The sequence below is a fragment of the Bos javanicus genome, chromosome 4 (assembly GCF_032452875.1).
Source record: "Bos javanicus breed banteng chromosome 4, ARS-OSU_banteng_1.0, whole genome shotgun sequence".
Taxonomy (NCBI): domain Eukaryota; kingdom Metazoa; phylum Chordata; class Mammalia; order Artiodactyla; family Bovidae; genus Bos; species Bos javanicus.
This window is the reverse complement of record NC_083871.1, coordinates 8,269,252-8,287,849: the sequence shown is the minus strand read 5'-3', so window position 1 is coordinate 8,287,849 and position 18,598 is coordinate 8,269,252. Positions and strand designations below refer to the sequence as shown.

Genomic DNA, 18,598 nt, shown 5'->3' with positions numbered 1-18,598 from the left:
CTAAAAAGGTGAAGTAAAAGTATGAGGCAAGTACCTGAATTCCCCCTGACATTTCCGCTCCGGCCACAGCTGTACTGGGTGAATAGGGGTGGGCAGCACCGGGTGGCACCTTTTGTGGGTGGACAGCACTGTGGTGCTGATTCAGTGCTAGCGTTTCTCTGCCACGGAGGAAATGAAGTGGGTGCCACACAAGTATTGACCTGGGGTGATGCCCAGGCTGAACGTCATTTGTACAACATCAAGGGTGTGTCCTTAGGAAATACATAAACATATTGTCTGTTGGAGGAAACAGGTGCATGATAGCATTAATTCAGTACAGCAAATGAAAAAGCAGTTGTCAGAAATGTTCCCTAAATTCTCTGAATGAGCTTGCCTATGATGACTTCTAGTTACACTGCACAAGGACTTCCCTGGTGACTCAGATGGTAAAGACTCCCTGCAATGCAGGAGATATGGGTTCTATCCCTGGGTTGGGAAGATCCCCTGGAGAAGGAAATGGCAACCCACTGCAGTATTCTTGCCTGGAAAATCCCATGGGCAGAGGAGCCTGGCAGGCTACAGTCCATAGTGTTGCAAAGAGTCGGACAGGACTGTGAGACTTAAACTTTCAACGCTCTTTAAGTTGTGACCTGAGTTGAACCAACTGCAGTGGATCCTGGTGGGCTCCTTCTCTCTTTGTCTGCATTAACCCCAGGCGGACAGACTTTGGCCTCGATGGTGAAGGACCTATTTTCTGATTCCTTTGATGGCTGGAAAAAAATAATGCATCTTCTTGACAAAAAATAAAACACCACTACACAACTTAAAAGTTGGGAATTAAGTTTTGTTTGATGGACTTATTGAGGACTTAGGTCTGGGGAACAGCCTTTCGGGTAGCTGTGAGGAATGCTCCAAAGAGATAAGAGTGGACCCAGGATATATAGGAGTTCTGCTGAGAGCAAAACAAAAGCCAGACGTTTACGTTGAACATCAGAAGATTACAGTCAATCGCAGAAACCAGACATCTCAAGTTAATGATCTCAGTGCTTTTCTATGTATGGGAAGATGTAAGAGGCTGGGCTTCTTGAAATCATTCACCTGATGTTCATCTCAACCACCTAGGGCCAACGTCTTGTTTTTCTCCATCCTGAGTTTCCTGGGGTGCACCATGGGGATGGCTGCCTTGGCTGAGGACTTGATGGAGGCAACATTGTTTACAGCAGTGGCTGGTGACATCCTTTTACCCACAAGCTTCACATACACATTAAAAGATTTATTTATTTGGCTGCACCAGGTCTTAGCTGCAGCCTGCGGGATGGAGTTCCCTAACCAGGGCCCCTGCATGGGGAGCTCGAAGTCTTTGCCACTGGGCCACGGGGAGTCCCCTATACATTTTTATTAACTTGAAAATTTCTTCTGAACTTCCACCTTCGCATGGTTCCCTGAGTGGTTATTCTTACGCATCACCAGGGTCTCCTTTTACAGAAGTGGGGCGCTCACTTTGTTGGTGGCCTGCAGAATAAGGGTGAGTCTGAGTGAGCAACCAGTCTGCCTGTGACAGCGGTGTGGCTCTTGGACCCCGTCTGTTCCAGCTGGTCTGAGGGCAAGTGAATTGAGAGAGGGGAGGGACTTCCTTCACCCCCTCCCCATCTTTGACCTTTCACTGGGTGAGTGGGGTAGCCATATCATTTATCCTCCACACCCAGCTCCTTCTGAGAGTGACATACGGCTCTGGTGGTTGTACCAGGATTCCTTAGGCAAACATGCATGCATGCTCACTCCACCTGAACATCTTAAGATATTTAGTGAGGAAGTTACCAGTTACAACATTGCAAAGGCTGTAATCTTCTCTGCACAAAGTTGGTTAAATAAAGCTTTCTTGTCGGTAAAGCCAGGACCTGGCCCCAGGAGGAGTTGTCTTGGGGGTGGGGAGCTCACAGCCTGGAGGGGAACACCTGTCAGGCACTAAACTGAGTCTAGGAAGCCTACCACACTTCAGGAAGGAGCTGAGGTCCAGGGTGGCAGAGGGCAAGGATAAGACAGAGAAAATGCATGCTCTGCTTCAGAGGGAAGCAAAGAACTGGGCTAGAGAGTAACACTAGCAAGTCCAGACAGGATGCCTTCTCTGTGGCTAAGTTTCAATTCCTGGAAAATAGGGATGGATTCTCCCTGAGGACCCCTGGGCTACCCTCTGAACTCTGTGATTCAGCTGCCACCCTGTGGGAAGGCACCTCTCACCCTTCCTCTTTCCCATACCCGCCTCCCCCATACCACCCCCAGAGGAAGAGCTGGCAGACCAGAGGGGGCAGATTGCAGGAGGAGGTGACTGACTCTCCATGACCCTCTGCCCGACTTCATCTCTCAGGGGACAGTGAGGGCCAATAAGGAAGGCTGTGGGCTGGTGCTCCAGAAGACGTGTCTGCACTTACTACAGACAATGAGATGGATCCCAGAGGGGCGGTAGCTGCTGCCTGCAGGGTGCACGTGACGAGAGTGGTGTTTCCTGGATGCCAGGCTTCTTCAGAAACTGGGCTGTCTGCGTCTCATTTCATCAATCTGCCTGCTGGATGCTGTAAAGGCAAACTATGCCCTTAAGAGTTTGATCACTGAGCACAATTCTGATTTGTTTTCCCCACACCATCAAGCAGTTCTCCATACCAGCTCCTACACCATCAGGGAGTCCTACAGTTGGACTCAGTTCTGACACTGTCTACCTGGGGACAGTGTCAGACTCCACAGGCTAGGGGCTCAGTCCAACAAGACTGTCCGCCTTCCCCAACCCCAAGCCCTGCACTCCCATCACAAGTCTGGGTTGTCACCTGGCTATGGATGAGAGGTTCCCAACAACCACCCTGCCCTGCCCAACTTGGGTACAATCAATTTGTGATGGACTCAGGCTGCTGGGCTTCCCAGGTGGCACCAGGTTTAAAGAACCCGCCTGCAAATGCAGAAGACCTAGAAGACACAGATTCGATCCCTGGGTCAGGAAAATCCTCTGCAGGAGGGCACAGCAACACGCTCCAGTATTGCCTGGAAAATTCCATGGGCAGAGGAACCTAGCGGGCTACAGTCCATAGGGTTGCAAAGAGTCAGACATGACTGAAGTGACTTAGCACGCATACATGCACAGGCTGGCAATTCCTGAGAAGCGTCCTATAAATGCTAAGGGAGGATGAAGTCCAGGTGAGGAGAGACAAGGTAACTCTCCAGAAAAATCTGTGCCCCAGACCCAATTATGATAATATTCTTTGGTCTTCAGCATTTTCTAAAAATGGTCAAAATTTAACTGTGTAACAGCAGCCATGGATCCTTTTCTCCAAAAGGAGACCTTCTGGGTTTTCGCTTGGTGGGTTTGGTTTTCTGATAAGTGGCTGGTGGGGTTCCAGGTTGAGAGCCTGAGCTGGGGGTGCTGGCGGTGGCTCCATGCAGAATCCACTCACCGTGTTCACCTCTGGCAGATCCTCAGGCTCAGCGCTGCAGTGTCAGTAAGATAACTCTGGTTACCTCTCATGGCCTTCCCTTCTTCCCGCTCTGAGTTGGAGCAGGGCGGTGGTTGATCCATACCTGCCCCAGGTCCTTCCCTTCCCTCCATGGCAGGCTCTGGAGAGCTGCTGCCTTTGCTTGCTCCCTTCCTGCCCTGAGCTGGAGGAGAGTTAAGATTCTAGAAGGATGAGGCAGCCCGGTGTAGTCCGCTGGGTCAGGGCTGTCTTGCCCCAGGGATTGCATGAGACGCCAGCCCACACTCTGGGTATATTTCCTCCAGCTGCTCTCTAAAATTAGCAGCCTTCCTGGTTGTTACGTGCTGGCATGTGATGCAGAAATGTAGGATTCCTCTCGAAGGCGCTGGCCTTCCACAGGTTAACGTGGCCTTGCTGACTGAGCGACAGTGGTTCCTATTGGGAGGATTAACTAGTGTTCAAATAATTAAACAAGGAGCCCACTGGACCGTGGTGGGTCTAATGCTGAGGCAGCCCGTGTCAGCAAACTGAAATCTAAGCGATAAATGCCTCAAGGCTGCAAATTCAAAACAATACGAACAACCATCACACACAGCCGTCTGGGCCTCTTGCTGCGGCCGTCAGTCACCTACTTGCTTTGCTCCCACCTTCTCTCCGTGGGTCGCTCTCCAGCTCCCTGGGTGACCACGGACTGCGATCGCTGTGCCCTCAGATGAACTCCTAAAATGTTCACTATTACCTTCTCACAGACTCTGCCGTCTTCTCCTAGGGTCCTGCCTCAGCTGAGGGAATGGCCTCCACCGTGGCTGAAACGGAGAAGCCGGAAGATCACAAGTAAGGTGACCTGCGTGCTGCCTGGCCTAGGCTGGTGGGGATGACCTCGAGCCCACAGGAGCTGAGGCGTGTGGACACTTTGGTTCTTGGGTCTGAGGCCGAGCGGGGTCTGGGGGACTGAACGCTGGGTTGGCTGGCAGCTGAGCTGGCTGAGAACGCCTGGCACCTGGTGCCGGGCACAGCTTGTAGCCTTGGAGTGTTTGTCCCTCAAGGATTCAAGCGCTCAGACCTGTATCCAGTGGGGTTTCCTTACTCCCGGACACTCTTTGTTTTTTTTTTTTTTTTGGTGAGCTAAATTTTATCTGGGGCAAAAAGAGGACTGCAGCCTGGAAGGCAGCCTCAGATAGCTCTGAGAGGCCACTCCAAAGAGGCCATTGGGGAAGGTCAATACATAAGATTTCGGGGAAGGGGGAGCTCAATGCAATCCAATGATTACTTTATAAGAAGCTTTCTCCTCTTGGACACTTTCTGAGTCACAGTCCCTGCTGCCCTCCCAGCTCTCTTGGTTCTGACTTTCAAACACTTTCCTTATTTCTTTCCAGTTGTTCATTATCCACTGTATGATTCACATGGCCACTCTTTTATGTATATTAGTGCATTGCTGGTACTGATGAAAAAAAATTAATAGTCAATATGAGAAAAAAAAGGAAAATTATATTCCAGTTAGCCTGAGAATTATAACCCAGGAGATGGCTTTTCAAAAAGCTCTAAGGACTGTTTTGCCCAAAAGAGGTCAACGGTTTTGAGACAAAGTGTAGTAACATCAAATGGTGTATTACTGGGGCTCCTCAGGTGGTGCTTGTGGTAAAGAATCCACCTGCCAGTGCAGGAGATGTCCGAAACGGGTTCAATCTCTGGGTCGGGAAGATGCCCTGGAGAAGGGCATGGCAACCTCCTCTGGTACTCTTGCCTGGAGAATCCCATGGTCAGAGGAGTCTGGCAGGCTATAGTCCATAGGGTCACCAAGAGTCACGACTGAAGAGACTTAGCATGCCTGCATGCACGCACACACGACATATTACTGACAGTTTACACAATCCAGATACACGTCCACAGAGCAGTGAGTCATGGGTTGTCATGACCCCTCACAAGATTAAGGAGGAAGATGACAGCTAAAAAATTTATGGCGTTTTGATTCCACTTGTTTGACTTAGTATGAATAGAATGCTAGGTTTGTAATTTATGTATCAATGGCACCCCACTCCAATAATCTTGCCTGGAAAACCCCATGGACAGAGGAGCCTGTTGGGCTGCAGTCCATGGGGTCGCTAAGAGTCGGACATGACTGAGCGACTTTACTTTCACTTTTCACTTCCATGCACTGGAGAAGGAAATGGCAACCCACTCTGGTGTTCTTGCCTAGAGAATCCCAGGGACGGGGGAGCCTGGTGGGCTGCCGTCTATGGGGTCGCACAGAGTCGCACAGACACAACTGAAGTGACTTAGCAGCAGCAGCATTCACTCAAAACTTTGATATAGTTCCGTGTATTTTGGCATCGGTATTACTGCTAAATGTCTAGAAAGTTTGTTACCTTGGTGATTTAAAAAAAATTTAAATGAGGCTTGAAAGTTCTAATTCAATTTTGAGAATATGAAGAAATACTATGTTATAAAAAAATATCTAGGAAACGTGTTATACAGTATTGTTAACTAAAGTAGAGATTTTGTTTAAATCTAACAAAATTTTATGCTAGTGTCCATTGTTTTCATCCCTTATTCAAGATTCATGTGTTCAGTTGCACTGAGCAGCTTCAGCTGCATGCAACAAATTCTGGTAAATTCTCTTTTCATTTTTATTCTGTTACAAATATTTTCTAATTTTCCTTTTTATGGTTTCTTAGATACACACATCATTTAAAATGGACATTTAATTTCCAAATACATGGGATTTTTAAAGTATCTTTGCTATTAATTTCTCATTAAATGCTTTCTTCTCTGCAATCAGCCCCTGTGTTTCTTTAGTCTCCTAACTTTATTGAGACTTCCAATGGCTAAGTCAAAGATCTCTGTTGGTAAATGTCACATTGCACTTGAAAATGTGGGTTATTTTGAAATATCTTTTGATACTAATTTCTAACATAATTCCACAGTAATAAGAGAACAGACTCTGTATGATTTCAATACTTTTAGACCTAAAGGCCATCCAGTAAGAGAGGAGAAACCCACCAAGTTAACCTAGGAGTACTGGACAGAGGTAATTGGCCACGAACTCAGCAATTAGTTTGACTTTTGAAACTTAAAAATGACTGAGCCCAAGGAAGAAATACTTCTGGTTTATAAGCAAAAGTGTGAGCAATTATTAAAGTAATTAGCTTACAGGCCTGGTCTGGCATCTTGGATCAGATGTCTACTTCAGATATCATAATTTTCTTGTCCTGGTCTGGCAGTATTAATCTTAATCAAAGTCTAAGGAAGCCTAATAGAGTCCCTTCCAAAAGTCCTTTATCTGATGTCTTTCCCACATGTATAATCCCCTGGTTGCAGGCCATGGTACATGTGATCTTCGTTCAAAGATAGATTACTGTAATAAGCTTCAGAAACAAACTGTACCATAATGTAGCACAGCAACAAGGAGTCATCTGAGAAATGCATCCTAGGCAGTAAATACAGACCTCAATTAGTAATTATTAATTAATTTTATTACCTGATAAAGCTGATGAGAAGGGAAGAGTTTCCAATTTCTGGAGAGATCAGGTAGAAAAGATAACTGTCTGAATTGTACTTACTAACGTGTAATTTACCAAATTTCTGTAATTAGGTTGAGGGGAAGAGTTTCCCTGTGTCTGGAAAACAGGTCCAGTGGTTAGGACTCTGAGCCTCCAGTGAAGGGGTCACGTGTTCAATCCCTGGTTGGGAAACTAAGGTCCCATAAGCTGCTGAGCAAGGCAAAAAACAAAATGAGCAACTCCCCCCATCAAAAAAGTAAATAAATAAAAACCACCGACCAGGAAGTGAATCCAAGTCCTGGTAGTTAAAGTGCCAAGTCCCAACCACTGGACTGCTAGGGAATTGCCAGAAAGTTCTTGCTGTGGAATCTTTTTGAAGATGAAGCGGTCTGTAAATGACAAATGACTTAAAAAGGCAAGGTTAAAGGTCTGATTACATTGTATTTGGTAAAGAAACTTGGCTATTTCTGTGACATACAAAATTTTAACATAATAACTACAATTATGATTGTAAACATTATCAGGATGTACCAGATTCTAAGGAGTGGCATATAATTTCTAGAACATGTATATTAGTAATACTTAACCCACACAATGTAACCTAAGAATATTTACCACGACAATGCTGCCCATGTAATTTAACATACCAAATAAGCCTCATGAGTTTAATTTTACTCTCTCTGAGATGCTTCAGGGGTCCTTTCTGAAGAATCCCAAAGTCAACCTCAGGGAGAATTTGGGAAGTCTGTCAAAATAGTAAAAAAGTTTTAAAACACTTGGTCAAATAGGACCTTAGGTCACTGTGGAACAATACTTAATTCACTTAACCAAAGTGAGAGCACAATCTTTCAAAAGCAAATACAGCTCACCTGAAAGGCAAAGACGTACAAATCCAGTAGGGAAAACGGCTCGATATTCCAAGAGAACTTTATTTTTTAAACATTAAAAAAAAATACATATTCATTTTTCACTTATTTAACTGCATTGCATCTTAGTTGTGGCATGTTGGGAGCTAGTTCCCTGACCAGTGATCGAACCTGGACCCCCTACATTGGGAGCGCAGCATCTTAGCCACTGGACCACCAGGAACGTCCCTCCAAGAAAACTTTATTCTCTTAGCACAGAGAGAAAACCAAGCTTCAGTTTCGTATCAATTACTCTTAGTAACAAAATATATTTAATTGAATTCAGTCCTCACTATACATAAAACTCTTTTCTCAGGATTCCCTTCTAAGAAGGGCTCCTTGGTTCTCTTCTTGGAGGTTCCTCAGGAGGTCCTCTGGAGCCTCACACAGGTTGGTCACCTGCTCACGTCCTAATCCCACATGGACACCTGCCCTTTCCTTCCTTCCCTGCAGAGTCTTTGGCCCATTTTCAATTTTGGGGGCTGCCCCGGGAATGGCGCTTGCAGAGATAACTTTACTTGAAATAGTAGGGTCCTGAGTGCTTCCTATCATTGACAGCCAAACACACCCTGTCCCCACTGTCCTCTCCCTGACCTCTGCCCCCAAGTTGAGGACCCTGGGGGCTGATGGAGTGGGGATACTGTGAAATAAAGGCTGGAGAAGGGGACCTGGGCACCAGGTGAGGTGCAGTGACCCCTCCTTTGGTTTCAGAGTCCCTTCCTCATCTGCCAGCCCCTTTTTTAGAAAATGTTTATTTGTATTTATTTGGCTGTGCTGAATCTTAGTTGCAGCACGTGAGATCTGTCTTAGTTGGCACATGCAGGATCTCATTACCTGACCAGGGATTGAAGCCCAGGCCCTCTGCATTGGGAGCATGGAGTCTTAGCCACTTGCTCACCAGGGAAGTCTCTCTGCCTGTTTCTTGAGCATGCGACCCTAGACATCTGGGCCAGTTTGTCCAATAGCCATGTTTTTCCCTCCCTGCTGATAAACCCCTGGAATCATAAGTCAGGTTTCATTCCTTTTGCATGTCACCCATTTCTTTTACAGAGTAGGTGCTCAACGAATATTTGTTAAATAAAGTGACAGAATAAAGGAAGATACAGTCAAGTTTGAAACTGTGTGTAGGCTAGAGGAACAGTTTTCCATTAATATGTCTTTTACTTGTTATTTTAAAATCCTTTTTAAAAATGGAGTATAATCTTTAAAAAATTGAATCACTGTGGTAGACCTGACTCTATTACAACACTGCGGGTCAATTAAGCCTCAGTAACAAAAGTAAGTCTGGGCTTGTTCTGTTCGCTATTATGTCTCCAGAATTACACCCTATTTCCTTCTCTTCCTGGAATGAAAGAGGAAAGAAAGCTTTTGTATTTTGAAATAAGTGACAAAGTTGTTTGGTCACATCCTGTTTTGTCAGTTCCGATGCTTGCCTAGTAACCCTTCTGTTTGTAGTCTGTCTTGTGAACATCCTGAAGGAGGCCAAGAACCATAATTGTAGTAAAACAATTACCTTTAAAGGAGCTTCAGATGCTGTGATTGTGTTGCGACTTCAGAATTTCAGCTTGGCCTGGAGATTCAGAAGGCATTCAGGGAAAGCTTGGGATTTGTCCCCGCTGGATTTGGTCCCCTGGAAAGAGACCCCCTGCCCCAGGAGGGTGGGCTTGGCTGGGACTGGTTGGGGCCCAGCACAGACTGTGGCTTGGGCAGGTGGCCTCATGTGAGTAAGACTCTCCCATCTCTGCCCCAGGGCCGTCCCGTGAGCCAGCCATCAGCACCTCCCCTTTAGAAAAAGATCTGTCTCTCTTTAGTATTTTGTTTGCGTCTTTAAAATTTTTTTTTAATTTTTTTCACTTGATGATAATTTTTATTGACATGTCTTAACACAAAAAATAATGCATTTGCATTGCAGAAAAATGTTTACCTCTTTTTGTATTGCTTCTCGGCACTGTTGGGCTGTGAATTAACTTGGATGCCATTCTAAGGAAATAGGAGGGAAATGTGAGAAGGGAAAGGAAGAAGTGATGAGATGCAGAAAACAGAGGAGCAAACACCTTTGGTCTAGAGCCTGGTCTAGAGCGAGGACCAGTGGATGCCAGGAAAACGGGCTAGAGACAGCAGAGGAGGTGGCCTGGGTCAGTCGCATTGTGGTGTTTACAAATCCCAGGATGCTTAGACCTTCTCCTGGATGTTTTTTTCTCACAGTTATATTGAGAAGGAAATGTGATCAGTGGGTTCTGAGCAGAAAGTCTGACTCAGAAGGAAGAAATAGAAGGTCCTAACTGCTGTGAACTGGGGCCCTGTGCCGCCTCCCTCTTTGCCCCTGGCACTGGGCAGCACACTTGTGTTTGGGATCTGGAAGGCACAGGTGTAGAAGGAGGTGTGTCTAAGGCTGCAGATGCAATCTAGACCTCGGCATCATGTTTAAAAATAAAGTTTTATTGGAACACATCCATACCCATTTGCATGTTGTCTGTGGCCACTTGGATGTGACAACAGCAGGGTTGAGAAGAGGTGATGGAGCCCATATGACCTTCAGGGGAAAAAATATTTACCATTTGGTCTTTTTTGGGAAATGTTTGCTGACCCCTACTGCCAGCTAGCAGTGTACCGTCCAAGAGAAATATAATGCAAACCACACAAAGTTTCAAGCAGCTGCAGAGAAAAAAACAAAATCAAAAGATGTCTTTTCTCATCACTCTCTTTTGATGGTTGTACCAGCTAAGTGCTGGCTAATGACAAGGAAGTGAAAAGGAAAGGCGTCAGATTGGAAAAGGCATCTCTGAGTGGGAGGATTATAGGCCATTTTTTTACTTTTATTTCCATGCATATTTCCTGTGATAAGTATATTAGTTTTAACACAAAGCCACATTTACATGTTGAGTGAGCTTGAGTTGGGTAGCAACTGGCTACACTCTTTATAGAGTGAATTGGCATTTTGAGCTTTGTATACCATTCGGTGCTCTTGTGAGTTCTGTCTGATCACCCTCCAAAACCAGCCCTGGAAGTGAAGAGGGGGTGAAGGGGAGGAGTGGGGGGAACTCAGATGGAGCAGAAGCCTCTGTAGGTTGGGGTTGTCCCGCTGCTGGGTTCCACGTGCCTCTCTGGCACAGAGCGCCTCAGTGGTCCAGTTGGCCACTGGACGCTGGTTCTGTAAACTGTCTCCTTTCCTGTTTTGGGCAGTGACTTGGTGCAGCTTTGCAATCCCCACATAGCAGCAATGAAGGAAGACATCCTCTACCACTTCAGCCTCAGCACTAGCACGCACGATTTCCCAGCCATGTTTGGAGATGTGAAGGTAAAATGCTCAGGGCTTTCAATTCTTGGAATTTGTCCTAAGATCACTAATATTCTTAAAGCTTCATTGAGAGACTAGAAAAGAGCAGACATTAAATCTTTTCTAGGGGACTGAGGGATAACGAGGAGGAGCAGTCACCATGTCTGCTTGCTGTCTGTCATTTAAGATGCACATCGATTTGTTGAGCTGCTTCCTTCAATGACTTAACCTGCTGAATGCAGCTTCCAGGCTCCCCTCGTCTGGAGCCTGAAGTGCCTGGGTCCAGAATTGTCCTCATAGAGGACTTTTAAAGTGGACTAAAGTTTAGGATTCTAAACTGAAACAGGCCGCTGACCCTAGATCCAGGGCTGCCTCATGGGATCATAAGGTCATGACCAGGTTATGTCCCACTGGCCACCTGGTTCTTTCATGCTGTTTGTTTCAAACTGAAGGACGATTTTCCATTTCCATTCTTCCCTTAAATCTAACCTATAATTTTTTTCTAGACTGTAAAAGTTTTCTTTTTTATGTTTAGAGACTAATAATTCTTTGATCATTGAGTCCCTAGGAGTGACTTATTTGTTTTTCTTTTGTGAGCTTTCTTGTTTTGCACTTTGCAGACCGCAGGTTCTGTGTCTCTGAGATTTACCCGCTCCATCCACAGCTACGACTCCCCAAGCCCCCACTGGCCCCTGACTCTTTCTCAAATTGGCCATTGGGTTCTCTGCCGGCAGGTGAAAGAGCGGTTAGAAGTCCATTTTATGGATAGGCTGCTTGCACACTGAGGGTCCTGTCCCACCTTATTCCGAACCCAGATGGATGCCCACACAGCTGCCGCCCACACAGACGGATGGACCCCGGGCTGGCGTGGAGCCTGGATTTAATCTGCCCAGCGAGGGCGAGGCTGTCCTGCATTTTGTGCGTCTGATTGCTTCACACTGTTGGGTCCAATAGCAATGAACTGAGTCCATGAACCAGTGCTTCTTACATCTGAAGGAATGCTGGAATCACCAGGGGGCCTCCACGGCACACAGATTACTGGCTCCCCATACACAGCGGGTCTGGGGTAGGCCAGGGAAGGGACCTGCACTTCTAGCAAGTTCCAGGAGATGCTGCTACAGTGGGGGGTCCCACTTTGAGGACCCATGCTCCTCAGACGGGGTGCATTCCCTCTGCTGACGGGGTTCTGTTTTCTGTCTGCAGTTTGTGTGTGTTGGAGGAAGCCCTTCCCGGATGAAAGCCTTCATCAAGTACGTGGCCATGGAGCTGGGCTTTGCCCACCCGGGTGCTGACTATCCCAACATCTGTGAGGGCACTGACCGCTACACCATGTTTAAAGTGGGCCCGGTGCTGTCGGTCAGCGTGAGTACCTGCCCTGGCAGGAGGCCGGGGCTCCCGGCTCTGCAGGCTCCCCGCCTGCCCTGCACACAGCCCAGCAGGGGGGACAGGGGTGAGGGGAGCCTGGAGCTGGGGCCTGCCTTCAGGACAGGCCAGGACACACATGGACACACATGGTGGTGCACGCCCACCCAGCTGTGTGCACGCGGTGAGGACCCAGGGTGGAAACCAGGAGGACCTGCCTAGACCAGGGCCCCAGGGAGAGCCAGGACCGGGACCAGGTGGCCCCCGCCCTGGCCACCTCACAGGGACTTACATCACACATGTGTGATTCAGCAGTGAGTGAACACATATCTCTGGTGTTTCTCGGTTCCCGGTTCTGGTTTCCTTTGTAGGCAGGAACATTAAGCAAATGCTGCCATAGAGTAAGGCTGCCCAGAGGGTGCCCCTGCTCTGAGTAGCTGAGATGTTTGGCAGCTTCAACAACACTGCACACACCCAGGAATCAAGACGTGTTCAGATCTGGATACTAATAATCCATGGAAGCACTTCCCACATGCCAGACTCCATGACAAACACATCCTCCAAGGACTGCTCCACCTTGGATCAGCTCCTGGTGGCCGTGACTCCAGCAGACCTCTGAAGAAGGGCGAGGGTTGGGGGTGGAGAGGCAGCGGCCTTCATAGGGCGGAGCCACAGGCCAGCCATTGAGGATGGCTGCAGCAGAGCATGTGGAGAAAGGGGAAAATGTGTGCAGGGCTTCCCAGCCCAGAGGGGCTGCTCATTACCTGGCAACCGCAGGCTTCTGGTCCTCAGCTGAGATCCGTTCTATGGTTGTGGTGCATCAGATGGGGTCATCCGTTCAACAGCATCATGCAAACCTTCCCCACATAGTCATAATTTTTAACTACGTTTTGAAGTTCATCTTCTTTACGACCACTTAGCAATGCACCACAGGGCACACAGAGACTCCACCAGAGCGTGACGCTAGTGTTTCTCCCTGGTTCTAGCACGGGATGGGCGTCCCCTCCATCGCTATCATGCTGCATGAGCTCATCAAGCTGCTGTACCATGCTCGCTGCTCCGGCGTCACCCTCATCCGCATCGGCACTTCCGGTGGGATAGGTCAGTGTGCCGCGCATGACCGGGACCTTCTGGGGGTAAGGGGGGGCATCGAGGAGACCCAGAGCTCCTACCTGGGCTGTGCCCAAGTACAGCTCAGCAGCAGCAGCAGGTGTGACAACATGTTTGTTTTGTTATTTATCTGTTTTTTTTTTGTTGTTGTTTTTTGGTCCAACTACTTCTCCCAACCCATACCCCAGAAATAGCTGCAGAAAGCTTCCAGGCCACCCGCATGTGAAAACCCATTCTTTTCGGGGTATACTCTCACGCCTTCTTGTTTGCTTGATTCTCTCTTTTTATTCTTTCTACTCCCTCATTTCTCTTTCTCCTTCAATTTGCTCACTCCTCCCTATTCTTGCAAGGATGTGAAGTACCTTATGAGAAAACCTACAGGAAACTCAAAGGGGGAAGAAAGAGATGGAATACAAAATTAAGATAAGTGTTCTTAAATTGCCTAAAAGCCCTCAGTGCTCATCGTAATTTTTTTTTAACATCCCCAAATGCTTAAACTTATGTTGAGTTTTAAGCCAAAGTCGTTGAAACAAACTTGTTTTATGTAAGTTGTCCTGCTTTCAGATGTCCCAACTCAGGGCAGGTTTTTCTGCTGAAAAATGGGTTCTGACAGTTCTCACTCCCATCAAGGAGCTGGGAGCTGCTGGGAGGCCTGGCCTCTGCATTGGTTTTTAACTGCCTAGGCCTGACTTCCCCTGGATTTACGGTAATTTGAAAATTTAGGTTTCCTTGCTGTGAATGGGGCTTCTGTAGGCCCTAAATCTTCTTGATACATAGTCTGATTTTCTTTCCACTACATAGACAGATTGATAGGTAGCATCCATGTTTGCAGATTGTCATTCAAAGTTTAACGGGGTTCTCAGAAAACACCCCAATGACTAGGGAGGGCCCTGCCCACTTAGCTGTGGTACTTTGCAGTGCGTAGGCTCTCCTTCATGCACGTGGCACCAGTATCGCCAGAAGCACCGCCAAACTTTTCCTGAGTTCTTGCTCTGCAGGGATTTTAAAACCAATAACCAGAGAATGAATTCTGGAGGGAGTAGGGTGGGTTTTGAGTCTCCCAAAATTGCTCCATAGAAATGGACAGATCAACTAAAGAGCTGGACCCCAAATCCTCAACAGCAAAGTGTGACATGGCATCTCCCCAAATCCCAAAATAGGAATAGTGGGTGGGTAGCACAGGCCCCCACTCAGGAGGAAGCATGAGAAACTCTGGGGTTCCTGATGGATGTGAGAAGAGAATTCTGAAATAGCCAATGGGTATCCTGAGAGAGTGCAGGGTCTGAGGAAGAGCAGCTGACCCTAGAGGAGGGCTGCACCCTCCAATTTGAGGCCTGAAGCGGCTGGAAAATCCTGGGCACCATCAATTCATAAAAGCCACCATCTGAGGGTTCTTCCAGGTCCACACTTGGGGTGGGGAGACACTTGAGAAGTGTCTGTGTTGAAGCAGCAAGGAAAGTCCAGATGGACACACAGTGGGGTGAGCAGAGCCAGAGCCTGAGGATTGGTCATATTTTTTAATGTTTCATGAAAGCAGCTGATATGGGGGTAAGGGCGTGGAGCCCTGGAACAGCTCTCATGGCTTCTTTCTCCTTAATGTCTAGGAAAACCAACATCCCATTAAAGCAAGTAGTGGTGAGAAATGCTAATGGTCAAATCTCAAGCAAAGTTATTAACAGTCCAAAGACGGAGGAGCAGAATAATGTTGGTACAAATGTGGAAACACCCAGGGAGGCCCAGAAAGCAGATCCTCACCAGGGGTCACTCCTGGAGGGAAGCCAGAGCATCAGGGGCTGGTGGCCACAGGAACCAGTTTTGGGGAGCCTGGAAATTCCTTACACTATTCTTGCCTACTTTTGTTTTACTCAAAACCTTAAATACTAAAAAAAACAAACAAAAAAAACTACAAAACAGGGACCAGCTGAACACTTGCTGGTAAAGGGAGCCCCAGAGAGTTCCAGCAGCAATTGTTAAGACGCTGCTCAGTGGGGTGCAGAGGCCCTTTTTTGCACTTTTTCGTATTTTCTGTATCCTCTACCCATTCGTTTCTTTTACCATCAGGAAAAATAAATCTGGTGTCAAAAAGGGGTCCTTACCTATTTCTTTTTAGGGCCTGACTGACCTTTCAGTGTTCCTATGAATGGACCAGGCCCTATCCTGCCCGACCCCCGCCTTCCTTCCTTCAGGTCTGGAGCCCGGCTCCGTGGTCATCACCCGGCAGGCAGTGGACCCGTGCTTTAAGCCGGAGTTCGAGCAGATTGTCCTCGGGAAGCGAGAGGTCCGGAACACGGACCTGGCTGAGCAGCTGGTGCAGGAGCTGGCGCGCTGCTCCGCGGAGCTCGGCGAGTTCCCCACAGTCGTGGGCAACACCATGTGCACCCTGGACTTCTATGAGGGTGAGGGGCGCTCTGGGCTCCTGCTGGGGGTTTGCCGCCGACTTGTGCTTGCTTCGCATGATTTCCACTGCGGGCCGGATTTTGAAGGGGAAGCAGGCCGGGCGGGCTCGAAACCACCTCTGAGTCTGGGGAGTGGGATGGGCGTGCAGTGGGTGTTTACTGCGTGCGCGTGCCGAGTGCTCCACGGTTTTCCAGGGCAAGGCCGCCTGGACGGGGCACTCTGCTCCTACACTGAAAAGGACAAGCAGGAGTACCTGCAGGCAGCCTACGCGGCCGGCATCCGCAACATCGAGATGGAGGCGTCGGTCTTTGCTGCCATGTGCAACGCCTGTGGCCTCCGAGGTGGGATCCCTAGGCCGCCCCCCGCCCCCCCCCGCTGAACCCCCTGCTTCTCCCCCCTCCTCACCCAAGTCCTTCCGGGGATTACCCGCCCACCCTGCCCCCAAGGCATGCCTCGGGGCCGAGTGCATAGCGCACCTCTCTGCTCTTCAGATTGACACGCGCTGCAAAGCAGGATCCGCAGTGTCTCTGCTGGACTCAAGTGCCACTAAGGAACCAGAAAGATGAGAAAGCTGCCCCCTCTGCCAGCTGTCCAGTGAATCTGGCCCTCAGAGGTCCTGGGATTTCTGAGTTGTAGTTCCTGGCCTCAGCCCTCCAGTCCAGCTCTGCTTCCAGAAATCCTGCCATCCCTGTTGTCTCATCACAGCCTTTCAAGGCAGTACAGGGGCCCGAGCTAGTCCTGAGGTTCGCTGAGGGAATCTCTTTGGGACGCAAAGGCAGCCGGAGCATGAGACAGTGGGACAGGATGCTCTGCATCCCACACCTTGTGAGGAGTGGAGGCTGGTCTCCCGGGATTAAGCTAGAAATCCCCCTGTTTGTGCTGACCTGACGTTTGCTCCCTGCAGCGGCCGTGGTGTGCGTCACCCTCCTCAACCGCCTGGAAGGAGACCAGATCAGCAGCCCCCACGAGGTGCTGGCCGAGTACCAGCAGCGGCCCCAGCGGCTAGTAGGCCAATTCATCAAGAAGCGCCTGATGCAGGCCTGATCCCCCAACATTTATCTAGAGGGCGTTTGTGGTTCCTGCAAATAAAATCATTGCCACAATCTCCTCTGTGTGACTTCCTGGATCCTTTATACAAGAATCTAGGGAACTGATTTCAGGTCAGAGGCAAAGAAAATCCTGCCTTAGCTATGCAGATTAAAAAAAAATTTGCTTTTTTTAAATTTATTTTTTGGCTGTTCTGGGTCTTGATTGCTGCGTGGGCTTTGCTCTAGTTGTGGTGAGTCGGGGCTTCTCACTGTGGTGGCGTGTCTTGTGGAGCACAGGCCTTGCGGCATGCGGCCTTCAGGATTTGTGGCACACAGGCTCTGGAGCACTGGCTCAATGGTTGTAATGTACGGGCTTAGCTGCTGCCAGACAAGTGGGATCTTCCCAGATCAGGGATCTATCTTGTGTCTCCTGCATTGGCAGGCGGATTCTTTATCGTTAAGCCACCAGGGAAGTCCAAGGATTTTTTTTTTAAAGCTTCGTTGGAGCATGCCCCCATGTTAGCCTGATTTGGGTTTTCTTTAAGAAAGTTCCTCAATATTTGAAATATTTCTAGGGAGCTTTTTCAGACTTGCAAATACTAATTGTAGTCAGATTTCACTAAGTGAGACTCAGGTCCACTTTGCCCGTAAGCAGCCCTGCATCAGTGCCTCCGTGTCCCTCAGCTTCCTCCAGGGGTCAAACGCCCTTCTCCAGACTGGAGGCAGAAAGGGATTGGAGGGCACTCCAGGGTGTCCTCTCCTGTCTCAGACGTGTCTGGCAGTAGCTGTTTTTGGGGTATCCCCAGGTCCCCCAGCCCAGAGGCAGGTGCCCTGGTTGCCTTGTTGGCACATCTACACCCTTGTAATGTTCGGTATTCAACTCTGTTTTAGGTTCTCAGAGGGCTGTTTTCTGATTGTACACCGAGGCCTGCACCTGTGCCTTTTTGGTTTGGGGAATCATGTGGGGACCGTGGTGTTGATGTATGAGTATGGTCCATGCACTCTTCAAAAAGCCTCTTTCCTGAGATTTTGAGGTTCATCCCAAATTGAGGGTTGGTAATCAAGTCATTCAAGAGGCACCAAGCTGGGCGCCGGTCCAGATGCCAAGACCCCTCTATTACAGGGAGGGGCCAATAATGACTCCATGTTAGAACTTTTACTTTAACTCTTGCTTCCCTCTTGCTCCTCTTCACTAAAAGGACACTGTTTATACATAATGGTTTGCCTGGGGGAGTCCTGCCTGGCTGCTGGAATATTAAACCAAAGTGCCTTTGTTTAGGACCCTGTCCACCTGTGGATGGCTGCAGGAAGGAATGAACACATCCCTTCCCCAAGGCTTGTCATTCTAGGAGATATTTGCAAGATCAATGGCCTTTTAACTTTGTTTCCTCACCTTCCGCATCTCTGTTCTATAAAAGAACCTGGCATCCAGACCTCAAGGTGGTTACTTTGAGACTTTAATCTACCTTCTCTGTCAGCCTGGTTGTGGAATAAAGTTGTATTCCTTGCCTCAGCACCTGCTCTCCATTAACTGGCCTGTAGCGCAGTGAGCTGAGTGAACCCCCTGTAACACCTCCTGGCT

General features: G+C 48.3%; 1 protein-coding gene across 5 annotated transcripts in view; it reads left to right on the top strand.

Moving 5' to 3' along the window:
* The window catches only part of UPP1 (uridine phosphorylase 1), a 28,562-nt gene extending 11,467 nt beyond the window's left edge, over positions 1 to 17,095 (top strand). For 3 of the 5 annotated variants that reach the window (XM_061413363.1, XM_061413364.1, XM_061413361.1), the window contains exons 2-8: positions 4,207 to 4,271; positions 11,026 to 11,140; positions 12,323 to 12,481; positions 13,468 to 13,582; positions 15,778 to 15,987; positions 16,183 to 16,329; positions 16,893 to 17,095. In XM_061413363.1, coding sequence (XP_061269347.1) covers positions 4,228 to 4,271; positions 11,026 to 11,140; positions 12,323 to 12,481; positions 13,468 to 13,582; positions 15,778 to 15,987; positions 16,183 to 16,329; positions 16,893 to 17,032 — 930 coding nt within the window. In that variant the 5' untranslated portion in view covers positions 4,207 to 4,227 and the 3' untranslated portion in view covers positions 17,033 to 17,095. Of the gene's footprint in view, positions 1 to 4,206; positions 4,273 to 11,022; positions 11,141 to 12,322; positions 12,482 to 13,467; positions 13,583 to 15,777; positions 15,988 to 16,182; positions 16,330 to 16,892 lie in introns of those variants that run through there. The other 2 variants (XM_061413362.1, XM_061413365.1) reach the window with 2 other exon arrangements.
* The last annotated feature ends 1,503 nt before the right edge of the window (positions 17,096 to 18,598 follow it).